Source organism: Mchenga conophoros, linkage group LG16 (genome assembly GCF_057382185.1).
Source record: "Mchenga conophoros isolate Kocher_MC1m ecotype Shallow Benthic linkage group LG16, M_conophoros_male_GT1.1, whole genome shotgun sequence".
Lineage (NCBI taxonomy): Eukaryota > Metazoa > Chordata > Actinopteri > Cichliformes > Cichlidae > Mchenga > Mchenga conophoros.
In genome coordinates this window covers 40,891,516-40,913,714 of record NC_140541.1, presented here as the reverse complement: position 1 = coordinate 40,913,714, position 22,199 = coordinate 40,891,516, and the positions used below count along the sequence as shown (strand labels likewise).

At 39.5% G+C, this 22,199-nt stretch overlaps 3 protein-coding genes across 3 annotated transcripts in view; all 3 read right to left on the bottom strand.

The window, feature by feature from the left end:
- Positions 1-4,870: 4,870 nt before the first annotated feature.
- On the bottom strand, positions 4,871-9,039 carry LOC146557379 (serine/threonine-protein kinase pim-1-like). The gene is made up of 9 exons (XM_085249080.1): positions 8,537-9,039; positions 7,891-8,133; positions 7,604-7,756; positions 7,388-7,482; positions 7,215-7,262; positions 6,893-7,111; positions 5,659-5,839; positions 5,403-5,572; positions 4,871-5,313 (listed from the first exon to the last, which is right to left on the bottom strand). The coding sequence occupies exons 1-8, from the start codon at positions 8,595-8,597 to the stop codon at positions 5,427-5,429; spliced, it is 1,146 nt and encodes a 381-aa protein (XP_085105206.1). The 5' UTR covers positions 8,598-9,039; the 3' UTR covers positions 4,871-5,313; positions 5,403-5,426.
- A 3,709-nt stretch (positions 9,040-12,748) lies between these two features.
- Positions 12,749-21,676, bottom strand: LOC146557378 (serine/threonine-protein kinase pim-1-like). Its single transcript, XM_085249079.1, has 12 exons — positions 21,160-21,676; positions 18,274-21,070; positions 17,997-18,070; positions 16,415-16,491; positions 15,770-16,012; positions 15,483-15,635; positions 15,267-15,361; positions 15,094-15,141; positions 14,772-14,990; positions 13,538-13,718; positions 13,281-13,451; positions 12,749-13,191 (listed from the first exon to the last, which is right to left on the bottom strand). The coding sequence occupies exons 3-12, from the start codon at positions 18,002-18,004 to the stop codon at positions 13,100-13,102; spliced, it is 1,287 nt and encodes a 428-aa protein (XP_085105205.1). The 5' UTR covers positions 18,005-18,070; positions 18,274-21,070; positions 21,160-21,676; the 3' UTR covers positions 12,749-13,099.
- The window catches only part of LOC146557377 (serine/threonine-protein kinase pim-2-like), a 1,493-nt gene continuing 272 nt past the window's right edge, over positions 20,979-22,199 (bottom strand). The window contains exons 2-4 of the mRNA XM_085250567.1: positions 21,417-21,597; positions 21,160-21,330; positions 20,979-21,070 (exon numbers count right to left, since the gene is read on the bottom strand). Of these exons, the coding sequence (XP_085106693.1) occupies positions 20,979-21,070; positions 21,160-21,330; positions 21,417-21,597 (444 nt within the window). The remainder of the gene's footprint in view (positions 21,071-21,159; positions 21,331-21,416; positions 21,598-22,199) is intronic.

Genomic DNA, 22,199 nt, shown 5'->3' with positions numbered 1-22,199 from the left:
AAAGGTATAGTAGATTCAGAAATCATGCAGGCCCATATGACAGAGAATTTGCATCTTCTTTTTGTTTTAATATTTTAATTTATATTTAATTGTGTTGTGGTTTGCAGTGTTTTGTGTTGTTTCACGTTAAATTTGTTTCAAAGGAAAAAGCTGAAAATTTAAATAGTTAAAAGTTTAAAATGTAAATAGTTGTTTTTTGTATTATATGATTTATTTATTACATTTTATGTGGAGTGAATAAATAAAGTATATTCATGGTGGCCATTAGAGACAAAGCACGTACAAAGTCCAAAACACGTACAAACTCAGAAACACGTACGAACTCAGAATACGTACAAAAGACAACAGAAGTGCTCCAGGATGCTAGGGCGCAGTGTTGAGCTTTTGTTACCTAGTGGCTACACAAGCCAGGAAGTATCAACAACCGGATTTGGTGTGTGGTAGTAACAGGTAAATGAACTTTTTTTTTTTTTTAATTATTTGAATAAATATGAGTGCTTGTCTATAAATACACAAACAATACACACATGCTTTCAATTGTGTAATTTAAGTGATCTGGGTAGCTCTGTTTTGGAAGTTCGGTTAACGCTAGAAATGTGTTTTGGAGTTTGTACGTGCTTTTTGGAGTTTGTATATGCTTTAGAGTTTGTACGTGCTTTGTCTCTAGGGGCCATATATAAACATATATTAATAAAATCACTTTTTTTACATTAGTAATTCCTTTTCTGCATAATTTTATATTATTGTTAATGATAAATTAATTAAAGCAACAAAACAATCTGAAGAGCCGGTTCGGAGCCAAAAGAACCGGCTGTTTTTAGTGAGCCGAGCCGAAAGAGCTGGATCTCTAAAAAGAGCCGGAAATCCCATCACTAGATCTGACACACCAACTCGAAAACTGAACGCGATGGTCCTGAAGGAGTCCCCGGTGGCAAGGAACCTGGACAAAATTGTTTAAAATGAGTATTATGTGTACTGCAGTTACAAAATACATTATTGAAATTCCAAAATTACAAATTACAAAACATAAATCTTACATAAAACATTTTGTAATTATAAGGATAATTACATGATATATATTAGATATAATCTAAAACAGTCTGCGGTGATTATATACAAATATTCAACTATCCCAGAATTAAACCAGGTCTAAATAAAAAGGAGTGAGTATCACTACAAAGGTTAACTCAGTGGTCCTAATGCTACAGTTTGATATCAGCAAACACCGAGCGCATACATTGATATGACACCACAGCCATGCTGTCATTGCAAACACTGATAACAGCATAAATCGAATTAAATCAGGACTTCATGAGACCGTCTGAGTATCACTAGAAATATTATAAACAGTCGTCTCTGTACCACAGTTTGCTATCAGTAAACACCGAGAGCATTCACTGTTAGCATAGCACATCCATGTTAGCAGTGTATAAACAGATGGTTTAGCATATATTAGCACAGGTATCAATAAAGGACTACTGTATTAAATACTTTTACTAACCTCAGGCAGATGGACAGGCGCTCTGCAGGTGGGATTGAGCGCCTGTAATTGGTGTCTAGGCGGGCGATTCTGGGACCAACGCGGGCAAGCAGGTCATCAAACTGGCCGAGTGAAAGACGGTGATATCGCTGGAATTGGCCGTCATCCAGGCGCAGCTCCTGGAGCAAATGGTGAAACTCACCAAACTGCTCACGCCTCTGGAGGACCTGATGGACCCAGGTATGGCGAGGACGTCTTTTACGTCACTGCTCTGCTCTCCACAGTACATAGAGAAGGGAGACTCTCTCTTCAAGCGCTAGCTCGACAGCTGCCATCTTGCAAAGATACCGTCTGGCAAAACTTCCTCCCACATTCCCCGTTCACGCACGTCAAAATGGATTTTTCTTGGACACGCGTTGAGGCGCGAATGTGCACATGTCAAATTAGGGGCGTTTGGGGCGTTTTTGTTCGCGTCTATCGCGTTCTAGTGATGGGATTTCCGGCTCTTTTTAGAGATCCGGCTCTTTCGGTTCGGCTCACTAAAAAGAGCCGGCTCTTTCAGCTCCGAACCGGCTCTTCAGGTTGTTTTCTTTCTCTAGTTAATTTATTATTAACAATAATATAAAATTATGCACGAAAGGAATTACTAACGTAAAAAAAAAAAACGTTTTTATTTATATATGTTAATATATAAATATATGCGGTGGCCCCTAGAGACAAAATGTACAAACGCCAAAACACATTTCTAGCATGAACTGAACTTCCAAAGCAGAGCTACTAGATCACTTAAATTACACAATTGAAAGCATGTGTGTATTGTTTGTGTATTTATACACAGGCACTCATATATATTCAAATAATTTAAAAAAGGTTCATTTACCTGTTACTACCACACACCAAATCGGTCGTTGGTACTTGCTGGCTTGTGTAGCCACTAGGTAACAGCTCAGCACTGCGCCCAGCATCCTGGAGCACTTCTGATGTCTTTTGTACGTGTTTTGAGTTTTTATGTGCTTCTGAGTTTTAACGTGCTTCGTTTGTACATGTTTTGGAGTTTGTACGTGTTTTTACTTGTTTTGGAGTTTGTACGTGATTCAGAGTTCGTACATGTTTTGGAGTTTTTACATGCTTTGTCTCTAGGGGCCACCATAAATATACTTTTATTTATTCACTTCACATAAAATGTAATAAATAAATCATATAATACAAAGATCAACTATTCACATTTCAACTTTTAACTATTTAAATTTTCAGCTTTTTCCTTTTACAAATTTAAAGTGAAACAACACAAAACACTGCAAACCACAACACAATTAAATATAAATTATAATATGAAAACAAAAAGAACAAGCATATTCTCTGTCATATGGACCTGCATGAATAAACTTTCAGAATCCTTTATCATCTGCAACTGAATATAGTTGTGGATGATTACTATACCTTTCTAATGTGACGTTGTTGCCCCTGGCTCTCTTTATCTCTCTCTCCCTCTGGCTCTTAACACCCACTCACATCCTGGGCTATCTGACCAGTGTTGCCAACTCCTCAGTAAGGAAAATCGCCATTGGTTGTCCTAAAAGTCGCTAGAAGTCGCTAAATGACGTCATCGCCTAATTTGCATAATTGGTCATGCTAATCTAATTGTAACCTATGTTGTTGGAGAGAGAAATAACATCGTGGAAGAGACATAAAGTGAGTAAAAAATGTCCTAAATGCATTTAGAGTTTATTTAGAACTACAAATTAAATTTATTTTAGCAATTATTGTTTTTTTTTTAATGTCACAATTCCAACCTTGCTCCTTTACCCGGGCTTGGACCGGCAAAAGTGACCCGAAATAGGCACTGTGGTGGAGCTACTTTGTGTGTGTTTGTTTATAAGTAGTTTTAAACCTCGTGATCCACAAAACAGCACAAGAGTAAAAGAGTAAAAGAAGAACTGACTGCGTTATAGCACCCGCTGCTTGTTGAGAGTAAAAGCGATACGCGCTTTCACGTCTTTTTGTAGCGCCTTTTTTTTTAGAAAAAAAGTCGCTAAGGGGTCTGAAAACTCGCTAAATATAGCGACAAAGTCGCTAAGTTGGCAACACTGCATCTGGCCTCAGGAAATCACATGATAGGGTGGGGCCAGGTTTCACAATGAGCTCACCCGAAACCCTGGCTGATTGTGACCCACACCTGTTTTCACACCTTGGCACATGTGATTAGGTAGAGGATCATCAGGGGGTCCTTGTCCCTCTTTGGGGGGGTACTCTCACTGGGTTTAAATCTGGGACTCTCCACCATTTGACTCTTAGAACTGAAGAAGCCTCTCGGATGAGAGGTGAAACGCCTTCAAGCAACTAAAAGAAGTCCAGACGCTTTTCTTTCCAAGCTCCTTAATTTTAAGCATTATATTTTTGATCTAACTATTACAGAAACATAAAATCATATTTTGAAATCACCAGTACTGTTAATCTAGGGCAACTGTTGCATAAAGCTTAACAACAGTGGTTCTGTTCCGTTTTTAAAAAGTCACACCTGACTTGACTAATTCAGTGAACGGACATACACGCAAATTCAATCCAAGCTCAGATTGAGATATAGTTTTTGAGATTGTTTTTGTCAATCTCTGCAGTCCTCAGTGAGGATGTTGAATATTTAGGTTAAGTACAAGGAACAAATGTGGAATTCACATATATATATATATAGAAATATTTATAGAAATAAATAAATAAACACAGTTTGTTAAATTATTACGTTATGTCTTAACAGTAGCTTAACCAATATTGCATGAATTACATCATTTTTAAATCCGGTAAATTGCCTCTGCTTCTGCACATCTCCGATAAATTGCAGCAGTAATTTTATGGCCAACCTTTGCAGACAGGTAAGAGAGCGCAGACTGTCATTAGCATCACAGCGCATTCTTTTGTCACACATTAGGTGATCAGTCAAACAGCTCACAGTTCACACTGAGCATAGACGGATATTAAGAAATATCAAACTTTCTTGAACGGACATTAACAAATAAATTCAATCGTAACTATAGCATCAAATCACATCCGTCGCTTTACATCGTAAGGTAGAGATTCCACCATATTAGAGAAAGAATCCCACCAATCAGACAGCCCACTATGAGCAAACAATCAGCAACAGTGGGAAGGAAAAACTGCTGCAACCTCTGCTAGAATCTGTCAAGACTGGTTGGGGGTTAGGGCAACAGATGCAAGTCTTCAGAGCAGTGGCAGCGTGACTTTTTTGTATATACCTGAACCTGATTTACCTTTTAATTTGCTTACTTTTCAAAACACATCGTAGGTAAAATACAATCCTTGAAATAGTAATAACACAGTATCCTCAGCAAAGATGAATTAAACAAGTTTTATTTTAATGGAAGTTTACTTCAAGTCTTCAGATTTTTACTGTCTTTTATTTGATTACTTTAAAGTATATGATTACATTAGAGTAATTAAATAAAGACAGTTTTGATGGAGCTCCTGACCCAGCCCAAGCTCTCTATGAAGACGAGGAAAAACTCCCCTGGGGGGGCCAGATTGACGGGAAGAAACCTCGGGAAAGCCCATTCAAAGAGAGATCCCCTTTCCTGGGATGGCTGGGGGGGTTACAGGAATTCCAAAACACTGAAATTTAAAGTGGGCCAATTAAAAAAATTATTTCCTGAAAAAAAGCAAGGTAATTCATACATCACACATAAATGATAACGTCTGAATTGTGTGTGTTTGTGTGTGTGTGTGATATGCTTATCTCAGCCACGTGTGATGCTGTAGCTCCTCCAGCGTCGGCCGCGTCTCCGGGACTTTGGTTAAACACGCGTCCAAGAAATCCCGGCAGTCTGGAAAGAAAGGAAAGAGAAAAAACATGAAGATGATAGTTCCAGTGGTCCAAGCCATCAGTCAGTCTTGAAGTGTGACGTTTTCTTACTTTTGGACAGATGTCTTTTGAATTTCAGGCGCTTTTTGAGGAAGCTCGTGGTGTTAAAGTCCCCGCATGAAGCGCTTCGTACAGAACCACTCCCATTTGCCATACCGTGGTGGGTCCACACCTGTAGCAACTGCGCCCGTACCACTCGGGAGGGGAGTAAATTTCTGTACCTAATAAACAGAGACAATTGCAATTTCTTCTAAAACAAAAGGCGAAAATTGTGACATCTGTGAAGAGCAAGAGCAGAATATGTTACCATAGAAGACGCGGTACTGCGACTGCTCCTTAACAAAGCAGCTCAGTCCAAAGTCGATGATACGAACACGCGGTACATCTGAGCCGGTCTCAATTAGAATGTTCTCACTCTTGATGTCCCGGTGAAAGATGTGTTTATCCTCCAGGTGCTTCGCAGCATCAACCAGCTGCTTCAGAATGACCTGGAAATAGAGCAGGGCGATATGACCAAAAATATTTATCAAGATATACATTTGAAAAGTTGCGATAACGATATAACTGACGATATAATTGACACTAGACAAAATACTTTACAACTCCACAACTATTAGTGCAAAAAACCCCATCAATGTATTTTCACTTAAACAAGCAGCTGTTTTTTTATGTCCATTAAAGTTATATAAAAATGTAACAGTGCAAATTCCTTGCTGACAGTTTAACCAAAAGGCATTTCCAGTGGAAATTGGCCGACATATCCTCAGCATAACCATGTATAATATCCACAAAACTTAAAAAGAGGTTATACACACACAATACGGTAATATAATGTTGAGGTGCAGTACGTATCACTCCGCGAGGCGCCTGCCTACGATAGCCGTAATGCTCCGACAATCCATCGAGCGGTGCTGCTTTGTAGCTTAGCAAAGTCGCCGTGTACATAAAATCGTTTTGAGGTCAGTAAACACAACCAGAATTCATACATAAGTCACACGGGATTATAAGGGGCACTGTCGAGTTTCAGAAAAATCAAAGGATTGATTTTAAGTGTGCCGTATTTTCCAAACAACACGGTAATAACGACGCCCCGCTAGCATTCGCTCCCAAAAATTGTGCTTTGTTGTGTATCTGACGGACGAAAGCTAAACCAGTTCCACACCACTAAAGTTGCAGCATTTTTACAAACCAGTTCTGGTTCATCCGTTTCATTCAACGATCCACTTTCGCTCTTCTCATTGTGCGTCATCGTTTTGAGGTCAGTAAACACAACCAGAATTCATGCGGCGTCACCGCCATGTGCGTATGTAAACAAAGGCACTGCGCATGCGCGTTTTACCCATATTCTATCGCGATATTTCATTTTCCTATCGTTGCCCAAAATTACCCCGGTATTACCGTGAATGGTATGATATAGCCCAGCCCTACCTGGAAACGATGAAAAAGACAATAATCAATCAATGGGTTAATGTTTCTCTAACACTCTGTGCTTTGATTGAATGATGTACAGTCTAAGACTCTTCTAAAGCAAGTCAACTTGCCTTGGCCTTGTCCTCTGGCAAAAATCCTCCATTTTCTTCTATATATTTATCCAGGTCCACAGCGGGGACAGGTCTCTCCATCACCAGGATCAGCTCTCTGCCAAAGTCAAACCACTCCAACAGAGACACTGGGGCTGATGTTTCCACTGATCCATCTGCTTCAGCTGCAAGCTTCAGCATGATGGCAACTTCCACTGACACATTCTTCCCGTTATCATCCTGAAATATTTCAACAAAGTGGATGATGAGGCACAGACGTTCCACAGGTGAACGCTGCATGCAATCCACTAATGTAAAAGCAATTCAAGTCTTGCATATTTACCTTCACTTTGCAGTACACTTTCCCCTTTGGGATGTGTTTGATGGCCACCTAAAAGACACAGGGCATTGATGAGCATTTCCTCAGTATGACATAATTAAAGGTGTAAAACAGCTTACGATATTATCCCTTATCTGCGTTACTGCCTGTCTTACTACCACCATCTGAACACTTACTGGTAAATGATCCTTTATGCGGTAGCCAGCAAACACTGCTCCACACCCTCCTTCTCCAAGCCGGTGCTCCTCCACGTATCTCGCTTGGAAGTCACCTAAACAGACAAACACAAATTGGGTTTTACTACAGCTGTCACACAAATTACTCTCTGCTGTACCCTAAATGTTCATTTTGCTCTTCACCTGAATATAAAAGCCAAGCTGCTTGCTACTTACGTTTCTGTTCAGCCACTGACTTTTTGGCAACAGTTTTGGTTTTGTCCTGGTCCACTTTCTTTTTCTTAGGTGGGTCCCTGGTGTCTCCCGCAGCTTTCCTTTTGCCAGCCTTTTTGTTTTTACTGCAGCTCTCTGAAATCTCTATGCTGCAGTCTGCAGATGTGGAAAACACCAAAAGCACGTCAGCTTATTAGATAATAGACACAAATATCTCCCAAACACTAATATCTTCAAACTAGCAACCAGATGTACACTTAATCTACCCCTCACTCAACTAATTAGCCTACCTTTACCAGTGTCCAACCAGGAAGATGCCTGCCCCTTGTCACCGCTCACATGGTCAAGAAGTTTACGCTTCTTTGCTGTGTTGGCTGTCCCCGCTTCATCTTGTTGGACCTTTCGCTTGACTCCCCTGACCACATGAGCATCTGAGCTGGTGGAAGGACCAGCCTGCTCAGTGACCCTCCTTCTTTTTATGGGGGTCGTTTTTTCAGGACTGGCCTTTCTTTTAGCCATCCTGCTCTTACAATCTATAAACAACAACAACACATTAGTGAAAAAGAGCGCTCGACATCAGGACTAGAAGGATTTTGATGTCACTGAATTTTTAATTAGTATTGCTTACAATATAATAACAAGTTTATCCTTTTGATAAAAAACACACCAACACGAGTCCATCTACTAAGTCTAGATACTGATGACACTTGTTGCTCTGTTTTCACTGCTCAGTCCAAGAATAAACTTGTCACATTATTTTACCAAAAGACAAAGTGCCCCAGTAACCTTTCTTTGATTAGACATGTTGCACTTAGGTTAGTTTCAATCAAAACCAGGATTTAAATCCTCTAAAAATGAATCGTTTTATACACAGAGCCTCAACATTGTTAGAAATGTCGATTCTGTTATTTGGGGGATTTTTTTTTTTTTACTTACTTTGATCTCCTGGATCTTTCTTATCTGCCTCAGTCGTAACTTTTCTTGTTTCCTTTTTCATCTGAATTTTTGAGAACTTTTAAAATAGAAAATGTCACCTTAATGAGTGAATAGTCCTTCAAATGTCTGGATGCTTGACTTTTCTAACTAAGCTGTATAAGTCAGTTCTGTAAGTGAGCTTTAAAAGTAAACTCCGGAGACTATGGCAACACAACATTAGAACCTTGCCTTTTAGTGACATCACTAAAAGGCAGTGTCCCAAGTAGTTTAAAGAAAAACACTCTGGCAGACAAAGCCATAATATTTCATATAATTCAGTAATTTCACATTAAACTTTCTTTCATTATCCTTTCATTATTTGTTTAACCCTTTAAGACCTACCATAGAACCAAGTTCGCCAGAGCTTACTTTATATTTTTACATGCTGTAGTGCCATTTTTGGGAGCATTTCAAGTTGCTATACATCAATACAACTGTTATAGCCCATATTTTAATAATATGTATGCATTAAGTCCATAGTAACTACATTAATTGCAAAAAAGTGCAACAAACTACAAAAAAAATTGAAAATCGTTTTTGGTTTTTTTTAAATATATTTCTACTTGGAGAAATTTAAGAGGCTTATCCCTCAAAACTTTAAATACAAAAAAGTTGCAAAAAATAGTTTACAACAACAGGAAATTTATTTTGAGTGTCTTCATAGTTTTATTTTTGAGATACACCAATTTTTACATACTGCAGGAATAACGAAAAACAATCCTATGATGCAAATTTGCAAAGAAAACAGCATGTGCATCAAAATAAACTATTTTAAGCAGTGCAATTCGAGTTCTAAGCATCCCAGAAACTATTCAGAAAAGCATAAAGTCAAACATGACTTATAAAAACACCAGTATAGGCTCTTAAGGCCTACAAGTAAAAAACTACATTTTCCGCGAAAATGACGTCACTTCCGGTTTCGGGCAGGAAATGGTGGACATGCGATCGTTCGCGCTGACGTCTGTTTCAATGTGGGAAGTGTTACGAACAGCTGATCGGATCGGCAAAGCGTGTTTCTGGAATATTATGTTTTTGTTCCCGCAAGCGCTTTTATGCAATTTTTGCAAAGCTATATGTGTAAGGAAACCATGACCTAGGACAAGCCGATGGCATAAGATTTAAGTACAACTCTGGTTTCATATGCAAAAAAAATTATTGCGCTAGCTTACGCGGTTCCCGGTTCTACAGGGATTTAAAAATAGTTACGCAAAACAGAGCGTGCCTGCTCCGACCGGCTTTAAAGGGTTAAACATGTAACAATCGAATTGCATCTTTCCATTGCCAGCCATCTCATTTTGTACAAATCCAGCCAACTCTTCCAAGTTTGTGTATTTTTTAAACCCTTACAAGAATTGAAATGTGTCCCAAATATCTGTATCCCATCAGAGGCAAGTTTCCTAAAGGAGAGGTAGTAGCTGCTCCACCATAGGACCAGTAGGACCTCCAGCACACAATGAACACTTAATTAACATTAACACATTTATTAAAACACAATTTTAAGCAATAACCCTTTTCTTTTAGTGTGTTTCAATTTGTTCCTACCGCGCCATTGGAACGGTGTACTATCCAGTAACAGCATCCAGCTGGCAGAAGCATACACCTGCAGCAAGGAGAATCTACCAGGCAGGATAGCGCAGCGGAGTCATCAGATGAAGTGGTTCATCCAGCAGGAACAGGATACCAAAAGGGGAGAGAAAAAACACAGAAAGCATAGTCATGACTAACTCAGTGTCACTAACAGCTCATCTAGCAGTCTTAACATCATAAGGATACAGGCTGGTCCATATAAAAAATATTAACAGAAAAAAGATGTACTTACCTGGATGATTGAGCATGTATCAAGACAATGAGTCATTTACTTTAGTAAAACTGTAATGCAACAAGCACAAAAAATGGGCTGTAAAAAAAAGAAAAAATATCTGAACAATAGCACCGACTTTTAAATAGCAATCAAGCCCAATAAACAGTTTCTTTTGTTAAAAGAGGGGCCTAATGTCCTCCACAGTTATGTGAGATGATAAAGCCATACAGAAAATGATTACTTCAAGATATAGCTGCTAAAAGTCGTTCTACTACCGAATTATGTGTATGTATCCTCTCTTGATTTATTTCCAAAGTTTACTCACTTGATTTGGATTACTGAATGGAACCTAATCATTTTATTAATCTATACACACAGAAATAGCCACACAAACTAAATTAGTTGGTCAAATTTTATTCAGACACTTGTTGAAATAATCACACAATGTAGTCCTTCTAATGACAGCAACATACTGTTGTTAGGAGGTGGTGGGATTGTCACATGCAGTGAGCTAGCATGATTTACTTAAAGCTGATGTGATTCCCAGATTGGATGAACTATTTGCATTTTCCTCATCATTATTTTTATTTTTGTTTTCTGATTGCTGATTGGTAGTGGTTGCCAGAATTATGCTTTCGCTTAAAATACAGTGTTAGCTACTAGTGCCTCAATTTCTTGGTTGTCTAAGAAATTCATCCTATCAGAGCCTTCAAAAACAAAAAATAAAAACAAAAAATATACTTTACAAAACATAATTCCAATTAAAATAGTTAGCTGGGTAAAATGCCACATGTTTTATGTCATGGTACAGTTAGTGCGATTCTTGATTCTTATGATAAAATGTAATTATATTTTAATCCCACAAATCTCTTTTTTCTTTTTATGAGAGCTCACACACTTAAAGGATATGCCAAAGTCACACATTTTACAACAGCAACCTCATTTTATAAATGCAATACACTAAAAAACAAGGGGAATAAAAGCAAAACATTAACGGTGTGTTCACACTGAACGCGATAGACGCGAACGAAAACGCCCCAAACGCCCCTAATTTGACGCGTGCACATTCGCACCTCAACGCGTGACCAAGAAAAATCCATCGCGCCTCAAAATTGCATATTTTGACGTGCGTGAACCGGAAATGTGGGAGGAAGTTGTGCCAGACCGGTATCTTTGTCAGCTGTCGAGCTAGCGTTTGAAGAGAGAGTCTCCCTTCTCTATTTACTGTGCAGAGCAGAGCAGCGGCGTTAAGGACGTCCTCGCCGTACCTGGGTCCATCAGGTCCTCCAGACGCGTGAGCAGTTTGGTGAGTTTCAACACTTGCTCCAGGAGCTGCGCCTGGATGACGGCCGATTTCAGCGATATCGCCGTCTTCCCCTCGCCCAGTTTGAGGACCTGCTGTCCCGCGTTGGTCCAAGAATCGCCCGCCTAGACACCGACTACAGGCGCTCAATCCCACCTGCAGAGCGCCTGTCCGTCTGCCTGAGGTTAGTAAAAGTGTTTAATACGGTAGTCCTTTATTGATACCTGTGCTAATATGCTAAACTATCGTTTATAGACTGCTAACATGGATGTGCTATGCCATCAATGAATGCCGTTGGTGTTTACTGATAGCAAACTGTGGTACGGAGACGACTGTTTATAATATTTCTAGTGATACTCGAAATGTCTCATCAAGTCCTGATTTAATTCAATTTATGCTGTTATCAGTGTTTGCAACGATAGCATGGCTGTGGTGCCATATGTATGCTCTCGGTGTTTGCTGATATCAAACTGGTATTAGGACCAATGTAGGTTAATCTTTGTAGTGATACTCACTCCTTTTTATTTAGACCTGGTTTAATTCTGGTATAGTTGAGTATTTGTATATAATCCCTGCAGCTGTCAGACTCTATAACAGGGGTCACCAGCCTTTATAAAAACAGAGTTAGATAAAACTGTGAACAGTTTGGTTCATCTTTAGTTAGATGGTTCTATCTTGATAAGCTATGTCTTCTCACAGATTCATTTTTCAAAAATATTAATGATTTAAGCAAGGAAAGGGCTACATGTCAGCATACAACTCTTTATTTCTATTAATGTCTTACTTCATTCCTACCTGATTGACATGTTTAGGAATTATGAGTGATTGGCTCACTGTAGTTGTAAAAGTTGCTACCAATCAAATTATGATATGTTAAAGTTAAAACAAAACACAACTGTTTAGTGTCATTTTTGTTGTAATTGATGTCTGGTTTGTTCTGTTCCCTAGTGATGGGTAGGGATGGGTACCAGTATCGCACCGGTTCTGACCCTTGAAATAGTAATAACACAGTATCCTCAGCAAAGATGAATTAAACAAGTTTTATTTTAATGGAAGTTTACTTCAAGTCTTCAGATTTTTACTGTCTTTTATTTGATTACTTTAAAGTATATGATTACATTAGAGTAATTAAATAAAGACAGTTTTGATGGAGCTCCTGACCCAGCCCAAGCTCTCTATGAAGACGAGGAAAAACTCCCCTGGGGGGGCCAGATTGACGGGAAGAAACCTCGGGAAAGCCCATTCAAAGAGAGATCCCCTTTCCTGGGATGGCTGGGGGGGTTACAGGAATTCCAAAACACTGAAATTTAAAGTGGGCCAATTAAAAAAATTATTTCCTGAAAAAAAGCAAGGTAATTCATACATCACACATAAATGATAACGTCTGAATTGTGTGTGTTTGTGTGTGTGTGTGATATGCTTATCTCAGCCACGTGTGATGCTGTAGCTCCTCCAGCGTCGGCCGCGTCTCCGGGACTTTGGTTAAACACGCGTCCAAGAAATCCCGGCAGTCTGGAAAGAAAGGAAAGAGAAAAAACATGAAGATGATAGTTCCAGTGGTCCAAGCCATCAGTCAGTCTTGAAGTGTGACGTTTTCTTACTTTTGGACAGATGTCTTTTGAATTTCAGGCGCTTTTTGAGGAAGCTCGTGGTGTTAAAGTCTCCCGCATGAAGCGCTTCGTACAGAACCACTCCCATTTGCCATACCGTGGTGGGTCCACACCTGTAGCAACTGCGCCCGTACCACTCGGGAGGGGAGTAAATTTCTGTACCTAATAAACAGACACAATTGCAATTTCTTCTAAAACAAAAGGCGAAAATTGTGACATCTGTGAAGAGCAAGAGCAGAATATGTTACCATAGAAGACGCGGTACTGCGACTGCTCCTTAACAAAGCAGCTCAGTCCAAAGTCGATGATACGAACACGCGGTACATCTGAGCCGGTCTCAATTAGAATGTTCTCACTCTTGATGTCCCGGTGAAAGATGTGTTTATCCTCCAGGTGCTTCGCAGCATCAACCAGCTGCTTCAGAATGACCTGGAAATAGAGCAGGGCGATATGACCAAAAATATTTATCAAGATATACATTTGAAAAGTTGCGATAACGATATAACTGACGATATAATTGACACTAGACAAAATACTTTACAACTCCACAACTATTAGTGCAAAAAACCCCATCAATGTATTTTCACTTAAACAAGCAGCTGTTTTTTTATGTCCATTAAAGTTATATAAAAATGTAACAGTGCAAATTCCTTGCTGACAGTTTAACCAAAAGGCATTTCCAGTGGAAATTGGCCGACATATCCTCAGCATAACCATGTATAATATCCACAAAACTTAAAAAGAGGTTATACACACACAATACGGTAATATAATGTTGAGGTGCAGTACGTATCACTCCGCGAGGCGCCTGCCTACGATAGCCGTAATGCTCCGACAATCCATCGAGCGGTGCTGCTTTGTAGCTTAGCAAAGTCGCCGTGTACATAAAATCGTTTTGAGGTCAGTAAACACAACCAGAATTCATACATAAGTCACACGGGATTATAAGGGGCACTGTCGAGTTTCAGAAAAATCAAAGGATTGATTTTAAGTGTGCCGTATTTTCCAAACAACACGGTAATAACGACGCCCCGCTAGCATTCGCTCCCAAAAATTGTGCTTTGTTGTGTATCTGACGGACGAAAGCTAAACCAGTTCCACACCACTAAAGTTGCAGCATTTTTACAAACCAGTTCTGGTTCATCCGTTTCATTCAACGATCCACTTTCGCTCTTCTCATTGTGCGTCATCGTTTTGAGGTCAGTAAACACAACCAGAATTCATGCGGCGTCACCGCCATGTGCGTATGTAAACAAAGGCACTGCGCATGCGCGTTTTACCCATATTCTATCGCGATATTTCATTTTCCTATCGTTGCCCAAAATTACCCCGGTATTACCGTGAATGGTATGATATAGCCCAGCCCTACCTGGAAACGATGAAAAAGACAATAATCAATCAATGGGTTAATGTTTCTCTAACACTCTGTGCTTTGATTGAATGATGTACAGTCTAAGACTCTTCTAAAGCAAGTCAACTTGCCTTGGCCTTGTCCTCTGGCAAAAATCCTCCATTTTCTTCTATATATTTATCCAGGTCCACAGCGGGGACAGGTCTCTCCATCACCAGGATCAGCTCTCTGCCAAAGTCAAACCACTCCAACAGAGACACTGGGGCTGATGTTTCCACTGATCCATCTGCTTCAGCTGCAAGCTTCAGCATGATGGCAACTTCCACTGACACATTCTTCCCGTTATCATCCTGAAATATTTCAACAAAGTGGATGATGAGGCACAGACGTTCCACAGGTGAACGCTGCATGCAATCCACTAATGTAAAAGCAATTCAAGTCTTGCATATTTACCTTCACTTTGCAGTACACGTTCCCCTTTGGGATGTGTTTGATGGCCACCTAAAAGACACAGGGCATTGATGAGCATTTCCTCAGTATGACATAATTAAAGGTGTAAAACAGCTTACGATATTATCCCTTATCTGCGTTACTGCCTGTCTTACTACCACCATCTGAACACTTACTGGTAAATGATCCTTTATGCGGTAGCCAGCAAACACTGCTCCACACCCTCCTTCTCCAAGCCGGTGCTCCTCCACGTATCTCGCTTGGAAGTCACCTAAACAGACAAACACAAATTGGGTTTTACTACAGCTGTCACACAAATTACTCTCTGCTGTACCCTAAATGTTCATTTTGCTCTTCACCTGAATATAAAAGCCAAGCTGCTTGCTACTTACGTTTCTGTTCAGCCACTGACTTTTTGGCAACAGTTTTGGTTTTGTCCTGGTCCACTTTCTTTTTCTTAGGTGGGTCCCTGGTGTCTCCCGCAGCTTTCCTTTTGCCAGCCTTTTTGTTTTTACTGCAGCTCTCTGAAATCTCTATGCTGCAGTCTGCAGATGTGGAAAACACCAAAAGCACGTCAGCTTATTAGATAATAGACACAAATATCTCCCAAACACTAATATCTTCAAACTAGCAACCAGATGTACACTTAATCTACCCCTCACTCAACTAATTAGCCTACCTTTACCAGTGTCCAACCAGGAAGATGCCTGCCCCTTGTCACCGCTCACATGGTCAAGAAGTTTACGCTTCTTTGCTGTGTTGGCTGTCCCCGCTTCATCTTGTTGGACCTTTCGCTTGACTCCCCTGACCACATGAGCATCTGAGCTGGTGGAAGGACCAGCCTGCTCAGTGACCCTCCTTCTTTTTATGGGGGTCGTTTTTTCAGGACTGGCCTTTCTTTTAGCCATCCTGCTCTTACAATCTATAAACAACAACAACACATTAGTGAAAAAGAGCGCTCGACATCAGGACTAGAAGGATTTTGATGTCACTGAATTTTTAATTAGTATTGCTTACAATATAATAACAAGTTTATCCTTTTGATAAAAAACACACCAACACGAGTCCATCTACTAAGTCTAGATACTGATGACACTTGTTGCTCTGTTTTCACTGCTCAGTCCAAGAATAAACTTGTCACATTATTTTACCAAAAGACAAAGTGCCCCAGTAACCTTTCTTTGATTAGACATGTTGCACTTAGGTTAGTTTCAATCAAAACCAGGATTTAAATCCTCTAAAAATGAATCGTTTTATACACAGAGCCTCAACATTGTTAGAAATGTCGATTCTGTTATTTGGGGGATTTTTTTTTTTTACTTACTTTGATCTCCTGGATCTTTCTTATCTGCCTCAGTCGTAACTTTTCTTGTTTCCTTTTTCATCTGAATTTTTTGAGAACTTTTAAAATAGAAAATGTCACCTTAATGAGTGAATAGTCCTTCAAATGTCTGGATGCTTGACTTTTCTAACTAAGCTGTATAAGTCAGTTCTGTAAGTGAGCTTTAAAAGTAAACTCCGGAGACTATGGCAACACAACATTAGAACCTTGCCTTTTAGTGACATCACTAAAAGGCAGTGTCCCAAGTAGTTTAAAGAAAAACACTCTGGCAGACAAAGCCATAATATTTCATATAATTCAGTAATTTCACATTAAACTTTCTTTCATTATCCTTTCATTATTTGTTTAACCCTTTAAGACCTACCATAGAACCAAGTTCGCCAGAGCTTACTTTATATTTTTACATGCTGTAGTGCCATTTTTGGGAGCATTTCAAGTTGCTATACATCAATACAACTGTTATAGCCCATATTTTAATAATATGTATGCATTAAGTCCATAGTAACTACATTAATTGCAAAAAAGTGCAACAAACTACAAAAAAAATTGAAAATCGTTTTTGGTTTTTTTTAAATATATTTCTACTTGGAGAAATTTAAGAGGCTTATCCCTCAAAACTTTAAATACAAAAAAGTTGCAAAAAATAGTTTACAACAACAGGAAATTTATTTTGAGTGTCTTCATAGTTTTATTTTTGAGATACACCAATTTTTACATACTGCAGGAATAACGAAAAACAATCCTATGATGCAAATTTGCAAAGAAAACAGCATGTGCATCAAAATAAACTATTTTAAGCAGTGCAATTCGAGTTCTAAGCATCCCAGCAACTATTCAGAAAAGCATAAAGTCAAACATGACTTATAAAAACACCAGTATAGGCTCTTAAGGCCTACAAGTAAAAAACTACATTTTCCGCGAAAATGACGTCACTTCCGGTTTCGGGCAGGAAATGGTGGACATGCGATCGTTCGCGCTGACGTCTGTTTCAATGTGGGAAGTGTTACGAACAGCTGATCGGATCGGCAAAGCGTGTTTCTGGAATATTATGTTTTTGTTCCCGCAAGCGCTTTTATGCAATTTTTGCAAAGCTATATGTGTAAGGAAACCATGACCTAGGACAAGCCGATGGCATAAGATTTAAGTACAACTCTGGTTTCATATGCAAAAAAAATTATTGCGCTAGCTTACGCGGTTCCCGGTTCTACAGGGATTTAAAAATAGTTACGCAAAACAGAGCGTGCCTGCTCCGACCGGCTTTAAAGGGTTAAACATGTAACAATCGAATTGCATCTTTCCATTGCCAGCCATCTCATTTTGTACAAATCCAGCCAACTCTTCCAAGTTTGTGTATTTTTTAAACCCTTACAAGAATTGAAATGTGTCCCAAATATCTGTATCCCATCAGAGGCAAGTTTCCTAAAGGAGAGGTAGTAGCTGCTCCACCATAGGACCAGTAGGACCTCCAGCACACAATGAACACTTAATTAACATTAACACATTTATTAAAACACAATTTTAAGCAATAACCCTTTTCTTTTAGTGTGTTTCAATTTGTTCCTACCGCGCCATTGGAACGGTGTACTATCCAGTAACAGCATCCAGCTGGCAGAAGCATACACCTGCAGCAAGGAGAATCTACCAGGCAGGATAGCGCAGCGGAGTCATCAGATGAAGTGGTTCATCCAGCAGGAACAGGATACCAAAAGGGGAGAGAAAAAACACAGAAAGCATAGTCATGACTAACTCAGTGTCACTAACAGCTCATCTAGCAGTCTTAACATCATAAGGATACAGGCTGGTCCATATAAAAAATATTAACAGAAAAAAGATGTACTTACCTGGATGATTGAGCATGTATCAAGACAATGAGTCATTTACTTTAGTAAAACTGTAATGCAACAAGCACAAAAAATGGGCTGTAAAAAAAAGAAAAAATATCTGAACAATAGCACCGACTTTTAAATAGCAATCAAGCCCAATAAACAGTTTCTTTTGTTAAAAGAGGGGCCTAATGTCCTCCACAGTTATGTGAGATGATAAAGCCATACAGAAAATGATTACTTCAAGATATAGCTGCTAAAAGTCGTTCTACTACCGAATTATGTGTATGTATCCTCTCTTGATTTATTTCCAAAGTTTACTCACTTGATTTGGATTACTGAATGGAACCTAATCATTTTATTAATCTATACACACAGAAATAGCCACACAAACTAAATTAGTTGGTCAAATTTTATTCAGACACTTGTTGAAATAATCACACAATGTAGTCCTTCTAATGACAGCAACATACTGTTGTTAGGAGGTGGTGGGATTGTCACATGCAGTGAGCTAGCATGATTTACTTAAAGCTGATGTGATTCCCAGATTGGATGAACTATTTGCATTTTCCTCATCATTATTTTTATTTTTGTTTTCTGATTGCTGATTGGTAGTGGTTGCCAGAATTATGCTTTCGCTTAAAATACAGTGTTAGCTACTAGTGCCTCAATTTCTTGGTTGTCTAAGAAATTCATCCTATCAGAGCCTTCAAAAACAAAAAATAAAAACAAAAAATATACTTTACAAAACATAATTCCAATTAAAATAGTTAGCTGGGTAAAATGCCACATGTTTTATGTCATGGTACAGTTAGTGCGATTCTTGATTCTTATGATAAAATGTAATTATATTTTAATCCCACAAATCTCTTTTTTCTTTTTATGAGAGCTCACACACTTAAAGGATATGCCAAAGTCACACATTTTACAACAGCAACCTCATTTTATAAATGCAATACACTAAAAAACAAGGGGAATAAAAGCAAAACATTAACGGTGTGTTCACACTGAACGCGATAGACGCGAACGAAAACGCCCCAAACGCCCCTAATTTGACGCGTGCACATTCGCACCTCAACGCGTGACCAAGAAAAATCCATCGCGCCTCAAAATTGCATATTTTGACGTGCGTGAACCGGAAATGTGGGAGGAAGTTGTGCCAGACCGGTATCTTTGTCAGCTGTCGAGCTAGCGTTTGAAGAGAGAGTCTCCCTTCTCTATTTACTGTGCAGAGCAGAGCAGCGGCGTTAAGGACGTCCTCGCCGTACCTGGGTCCATCAGGTCCTCCAGACGCGTGAGCAGTTTGGTGAGTTTCAACACTTGCTCCAGGAGCTGCGCCTGGATGACGGCCGATTTCAGCGATATCGCCGTCTTCCCCTCGCCCAGTTTGAGGACCTGCTGTCCCGCGTTGGTCCAAGAATCGCCCGCCTAGACACCGACTACAGGCGCTCAATCCCACCTGCAGAGCGCCTGTCCGTCTGCCTGAGGTTAGTAAAAGTGTTTAATACGGTAGTCCTTTATTGATACCTGTGCTAATATGCTAAACTATCGTTTATAGACTGCTAACATGGATGTGCTATGCCATCAATGAATGCCGTTGGTGTTTACTGATAGCAAACTGTGGTACGGAGACGACTGTTTATAATATTTCTAGTGATACTCGAAATGTCTCATCAAGTCCTGATTTAATTCAATTTATGCTGTTATCAGTGTTTGCAACGATAGCATGGCTGTGGTGCCATATGTATGCTCTCGGTGTTTGCTGATATCAAACTGGTATTAGGACCAATGTAGGTTAATCTTTGTAGTGATACTCACTCCTTTTTATTTAGACCTGGTTTAATTCTGGTATAGTTGAGTATTTGTATATAATCCCTGCAGCTGTCAGACTCTATAACAGGGGTCACCAGCCTTTATAAAAACAGAGTTAGATAAAACTGTGAACAGTTTGGTTCATCTTTAGTTAGATGGTTCTATCTTGATAAGCTATGTCTTCTCACAGATTCATTTTTCAAAAATATTAATGATTTAAGCAAGGAAAGGGCTACATGTCAGCATACAACTCTTTATTTCTATTAATGTCTTACTTCATTCCTACCTGATTGACATGTTTAGGAATTATGAGTGATTGGCTCACTGTAGTTGTAAAAGTTGCTACCAATCAAATTATGATATGTTAAAGTTAAAACAAAACACAACTGTTTAGTGTCATTTTTGTTGTAATTGATGTCTGGTTTGTTCTGTTCCCTAGTGATGGGTAGGGATGGGTACCAGTATCGCACCGGTTCTGACCCTTGAAATAGTAATAACACAGTATCCTCAGCAAAGATGAATTAAACAAGTTTTATTTTAATGGAAGTTTACTTCAAGTCTTCAGATTTTTACTGTCTTTTATTTGATTACTTTAAAGTATATGATTACATTAGAGTAATTAAATAAAGACAGTTTTGATGGAGCTCCTGACCCAGCCCAAGCTCTCTATGAAGACGAGGAAAAACTCCCCTGGGGGGGCCAGATTGACGGGAAGAAACCTCGGGAAAGCCCATTCAAAGAGAGATCCCCTTTCCTGGGATGGCTGGGGGGGTTACAGGAATTCCAAAACACTGAAATTTAAAGTGGGCCAATTAAAAAAATTATTTCCTGAAAAAAAGCAAGGTAATTCATACATCACACATAAATGATAACGTCTGAATTGTGTGTGTTTGTGTGTGTGTGTGATATGCTTATCTCAGCCACGTGTGATGCTGTAGCTCCTCCAGCGTCGGCCGCGTCTCCGGGACTTTGGTTAAACACGCGTCCAAGAAATCCCGGCAGTCTGGAAAGAAAGGAAAGAGAAAAAACATGAAGATGATAGTTCCAGTGGTCCAAGCCATCAGTCAGTCTTGAAGTGTGACGTTTTCTTACTTTTGGACAGATGTCTTTTGAATTTCAGGCGCTTTTTGAGGAAGCTCGTGGTGTTAAAGTCTCCCGCATGAAGCGCTTCGTACAGAACCACTCCCATTTGCCATACCGTGGTGGGTCCACACCTGTAGCAACTGCGCCCGTACCACTCGGGAGGGGAGTAAATTTCTGTACCTAATAAACAGACACAATTGCAATTTCTTCTAAAACAAAAGGCGAAAATTGTGACATCTGTGAAGAGCAAGAGCAGAATATGTTACCATAGAAGACGCGGTACTGCGACTGCTCCTTAACAAAGCAGCTCAGTCCAAAGTCGATGATACGAACACGCGGTACATCTGAGCCGGTCTCAATTAGAATGTTCTCACTCTTGATGTCCCGGTGAAAGATGTGTTTATCCTCCAGGTGCTTCGCAGCATCAACCAGCTGCTTCAGAATGACCTGGAAATAGAGCAGGGCGATATGACCAAAAATATTTATCAAGATATACATTTGAAAAGTTGCGATAACGATATAACTGACGATATAATTGACACTAGACAAAATACTTTACAACTCCACAACTATTAGTGCAAAAAACCCCATCAATGTATTTTCACTTAAACAAGCAGCTGTTTTTTTATGTCCATTAAAGTTATATAAAAATGTAACAGTGCAAATTCCTTGCTGACAGTTTAACCAAAAGGCATTTCCAGTGGAAATTGGCCGACATATCCTCAGCATAACCATGTATAATATCCACAAAACTTAAAAAGAGGTTATACACACACAATACGGTAATATAATGTTGAGGTGCAGTACGTATCACTCCGCGAGGCGCCTGCCTACGATAGCCGTAATGCTCCGACAATCCATCGAGCGGTGCTGCTTTGTAGCTTAGCAAAGTCGCCGTGTACATAAAATCGTTTTGAGGTCAGTAAACACAACCAGAATTCATACATAAGTCACACGGGATTATAAGGGGCACTGTCGAGTTTCAGAAAAATCAAAGGATTGATTTTAAGTGTGCCGTATTTTCCAAACAACACGGTAATAACGACGCC

What these genes read in the sequence shown, in the direction of transcription:
- LOC146557379 (XM_085249080.1), bottom strand. Translation starts at nt 8,597, where the DNA reads ATGAAAAAGGAAACAAGAAAAGTTACGACTGAGGCAGATAAGAAAGAT. An exon ending in CTGGTTGGACACTGGTAAAG is followed by an intron (nt 7,757 to 7,890) that starts GTAGGCTAATTA and finishes CCACATCTGCAG; the next exon opens with ACTGCAGCATAGAGATTTCA. An exon ending in GTCAGTGGCTGAACAGAAAC is followed by an intron (nt 7,483 to 7,603) that starts GTAAGTAGCAAG and finishes TTGTCTGTTTAG; the next exon opens with GTGACTTCCAAGCGAGATAC.
- LOC146557378 (XM_085249079.1), bottom strand. An exon ending in GCAGTACCGCGTCTTCTATG is followed by an intron (nt 13,452 to 13,537) that starts GTAACATATTCT and finishes TCTGTTTATTAG; the next exon opens with GTACAGAAATTTACTCCCCT. An exon ending in CAAAAGACATCTGTCCAAAA is followed by an intron (nt 13,192 to 13,280) that starts GTAAGAAAACGT and finishes CTTTCTTTCCAG; the next exon opens with ACTGCCGGGATTTCTTGGAC.